Source organism: Galeopterus variegatus, unplaced genomic scaffold (genome assembly GCF_000696425.1).
Source record: "Galeopterus variegatus unplaced genomic scaffold, G_variegatus-3.0.2 Scaffold1931, whole genome shotgun sequence".
Classification (NCBI taxonomy): domain Eukaryota; kingdom Metazoa; phylum Chordata; class Mammalia; order Dermoptera; family Cynocephalidae; genus Galeopterus; species Galeopterus variegatus.
In genome coordinates, this window is record NW_007728042.1 from 404,064 (window position 1) to 407,844 (window position 3,781).

At 38.8% G+C, this 3,781-nt stretch overlaps 1 protein-coding gene across 1 annotated transcript in view; it reads right to left on the reverse strand.

Annotated features, from left to right (window-relative positions):
• The window catches only part of COL14A1 (collagen, type XIV, alpha 1), a 165,143-nt gene that overhangs the window by 137,997 nt on the left and 23,365 nt on the right, over nt 1–3,781 (reverse strand). The window contains exon 9 of the mRNA XM_008579625.1: nt 3,411–3,550. Within this exon, the coding sequence (XP_008577847.1) occupies nt 3,411–3,550 (140 nt within the window). The remainder of the gene's footprint in view (nt 1–3,410; nt 3,551–3,781) is intronic.

Sequence of the window (3,781 nt, forward strand, 5' to 3'; positions counted from 1 at the left end):
TCAAATAGCGGACCGGCCCGGTGGCGCACTGGATAAGTGCGCCGCTTGGGAAGCACAGCGGCGCTCCCGCCCGAGGGTTCGGATCCCACATACAGACCGGTTCCCGCTCACTGGTTGAGCGAGGCGTGGGAGCAACACCGAGGGCTGCGATCCCATAGCCGGTCCCCGGTCCGGTACGGGGGCAACACTGACGGTTGTGATCCGTTGCCGGACACAGAAAAAGACAAAAAAAAAAAACTCAAATAGCAGCACTGAAACCTCCACCATGTCTGTAAACTTGCCAAATCCTTTCACAACAAATGCTATCTGAGATGGCTTCTGTCCTTAGTTTGACAAGTCACGCTTTGCCAGCATTTGGTTGGGACTGCAGGAGGTAGTCTCTGTAGAGTGCTCAGAACAGTCCCTGGCTCACCGTAAGCACTCAACAGTGTTAACTGCCATCATCATTAGCAAGACATTTGTTTAAGTGCCTTGTTTTATTTTTCTTCCTTGGTCTCCAAAAAGTTGGAGAGATGGGTAATGCGGAAAAGGTACAAAGGGAAGAAGAGGAAGTCAAGTAGAGAAGGTGGGAGGAAGAGGAAGTAAAGCAGATAAATATTAATTGAGCATAAAACAAAAGCTTTTACAGTCAATTACATCTTATAAACTAAGTAGATTTTAGTTGGAGCATTTTAACGTTCATTCCAGAATGTTTTGGGGGATTTCCTAAAAACCCAATTATTACATTATCTATAAGTAGAAGTTTAAATTCATAGAAGGTAAAGCAAAATCTGATAGAAATATTCACCCTCAAAATCATATATTCCAAAATTAAGTAAAGTAACACTTCACTTAAATAAAAGACCCTTGTCCAGCACCACAAGTCTTAGCTGCATGGCTAAGAATTAAGTATTAAGAGCCACCCTCTGCCCACACACTAACACACCAGTCATGTTCTAAAATCCAGGAATGGTTTATGCATTTTACTAAAATAAAATTTTCTCAGATTTTTATTCATTGCTCATTTATTCATATTTTAAATTTAGTGTTAGCAAACATAGTTTTCTAATTTCCCAGAACAATACAAATTAGAAATAGCAAATGTTAAAGGCATCCTCAAGATTGAAAAATGCTACGAAAAAGCACACATACATTCTCAACAAATACATTAGTCTGGGGCCAATCTTTGCAAAGGCAAATAGCACAAAATACAAGAATAGGCCACAGCAGCTGCTATAGTCTAAGTGTTTATGTCCCCCCGGCCTTCAAAATTCATAGGTTGATACCTAATCCCCCCAATGCAATAGTATTAGGAGGTGGGGCCTTTGAGAGGAGATTAGGTCATGGGGGATCAGTGTCCTTATAAGAGAGACCCGTGGGAGCTTATCTGCCCCTTCCATCATGTGAGGATACAGCTACCAGGTGCCATCTATGTAGAATGGCCCTTCAGCAGACATGGAATCTGCTGGTGCTTTGATCTTAGACTCCTTAGCCTCCAGAACTATGAACAATAATTTTCTGTTGTTTATAAGTTACCCAGTGTAAGGTATTCTGTTATAGATAGCTGCACAGACTAAGACAACAGTTATAATTTTTATTATATAATTATGTTTATAAATATAACTGATATATATGAAAAGTTTATTTTTGTTGTATTAAATTACCAAACGAGGATGCTCTGCAATGAACAAATTTTTATTGGTGAATATAGTTCCTGTGTTAATTCTGTTGTTCAACGAGTCAACATTTTTAAATTGGTGAGTTTCATATAAAAATAAAACTCCCTGGTATCTCTTCAAGAGTCCCAAGATCTGGCTGACCCCTCCTGTATTTCTATGCAGCAGCAGTCTGCAGGAGCTGAGACCGGCTGTGTCTTGAAGAGACACAAACTCCCCATCGCATCAGTCTCCACCACATCCTAGTGTCCCTGTGACTGAAGCTGATTGTCCATTGTCATTTTTCACTGGTCTTGAAATGTTGTTTTTCTTTTAGTAGAGAATTTCTTCTTTATCCGTGTCCCAAAATGGGAATATGAAATATAGCATAAGTTAGCCTCATGTTTCAAGAAAAACAAGTGAGAGTGTATTTCTTTGAAAGTGTGTCAGTTCTACACCTTTCATGGCACGCTTCATTTATAGTATGTGCCTGATCCTCCTACACTGCTGAATTTGCAACCCTTGGGAAAGTAGTTTATTTATTACTGTTGACAAAGAGACACCTATAGGTCAGTGGTTTTTATTTCTATCTTTTTACTCTTCTAGGCTACTGTCTCCAAAAACATAGCAACTCATCCAAATGACCCCAGACTCGTCAGAAGTATTTACCCTCAGGATCTGTGAAGATTTAATGAAAGATGATGAACAGTTTTTCTTTACATTAGCAAATGTGCTCTTATCGTTCATCCATAACACAACGTCCCTTATGAGGGCGCATTCTGTAAAACATTGCTTGGATTTAATTGTAGGAAAAAGTTGGTCCCTGCATATGAAAATACTTGCTTTATTTGGTCAGAAAATAGAAATGATGCAATCCAACATACTTCCCACTTTGTTTCAGCTTCCTGAACCAAGATAAGGAAAAAATAAAGTTAACATAACCTTGTTATCTTGCTAAAACATATTTCCAAGGAAAGAATTTCTGAAAGAATTAGTCACTGCATGCAAGATACGGGTTTTAATAAGTTCCATTATTTTAAATCAGCTTCCTGCACAAAACTTCAATTCTTTATTTTTTAATAAATAAAATAGGCTTGATAATTTAGGCTTATTTAATTAGGGTCTTTCAGACGCCAGTTTATACAAAAGCAGAGGGATAAACTGGATAATATTGACATTAATTCTAGTTTGATACTTCTATGAAGATACATACCTCCCACCCCCATCCCCTGTGACATATTGTATTTGCCAAAGATGGTCACATCAATGTCTATCTTTCATCCTATATGCTACTCTTATCATGTGACTGACATGCCTCCCACACAGGTGGGATCTGTGTCCCCACCTTGAATCTGGGCAGGGGCTTGTGACATCTCTACCAATGGAGCGTGGCATAGGTGATATCACGTGACTTCTGAAGCAAGGTCATTAAAGGTGAAACAATTTGCACTTAGCTCCCTCTCTCTTTGAATGTGTTGTGGGATGCCTCAGCCAACTCCCCTGAAGCTGTATGCTGGAAGCATCACGTGAAGAGTCTACTTAGAGACAAAAAGATCTGTGCCAGCTTCCAGCTGCTCCAGTTTTCCCAGACCTCATGAGGGACCCCTAGTAAGAACTGCACATTCAAACCCCAACTCCTGACCCACAGAAACTATGAGAGAAAAATAAATAATTAGTGCTGTTTTAAGCCACTAGGCTTTGGGATGACTGATTATGCAGCCAAAAATAACTAATGCACAACCACCTGACAAACATACATCATGTTCCACAACTTACCTCATTGATTTCAGTCCCATCTGCATTGTTATACACAATTCGATAACCATTGATATTTCTTGAAGTTGGTTCCCAGGTTAATCGAGCACTGTTAGAGCCAACATTGGAGATTCTCAAGTTTCTTGGTGGACTTAAAGGAACTTTGCAGTAAATAGAATGAAAAATAATTAAAATTTTAAATAACTTACATGAAAGAAAGACAAGAAACAGCATCTTTGACTTCTGAACTGTTTACACATGAAAACCGTTGCCCAGATAATAACATAACCTTGAAACAACTAGTGAATTGTCTCATAATGTTTTCCAATTTAAAAAAATAGTTTTCTTTGTAGAGAATTGTAGTAATAAGTTACACATGCTTAGAAATAAAA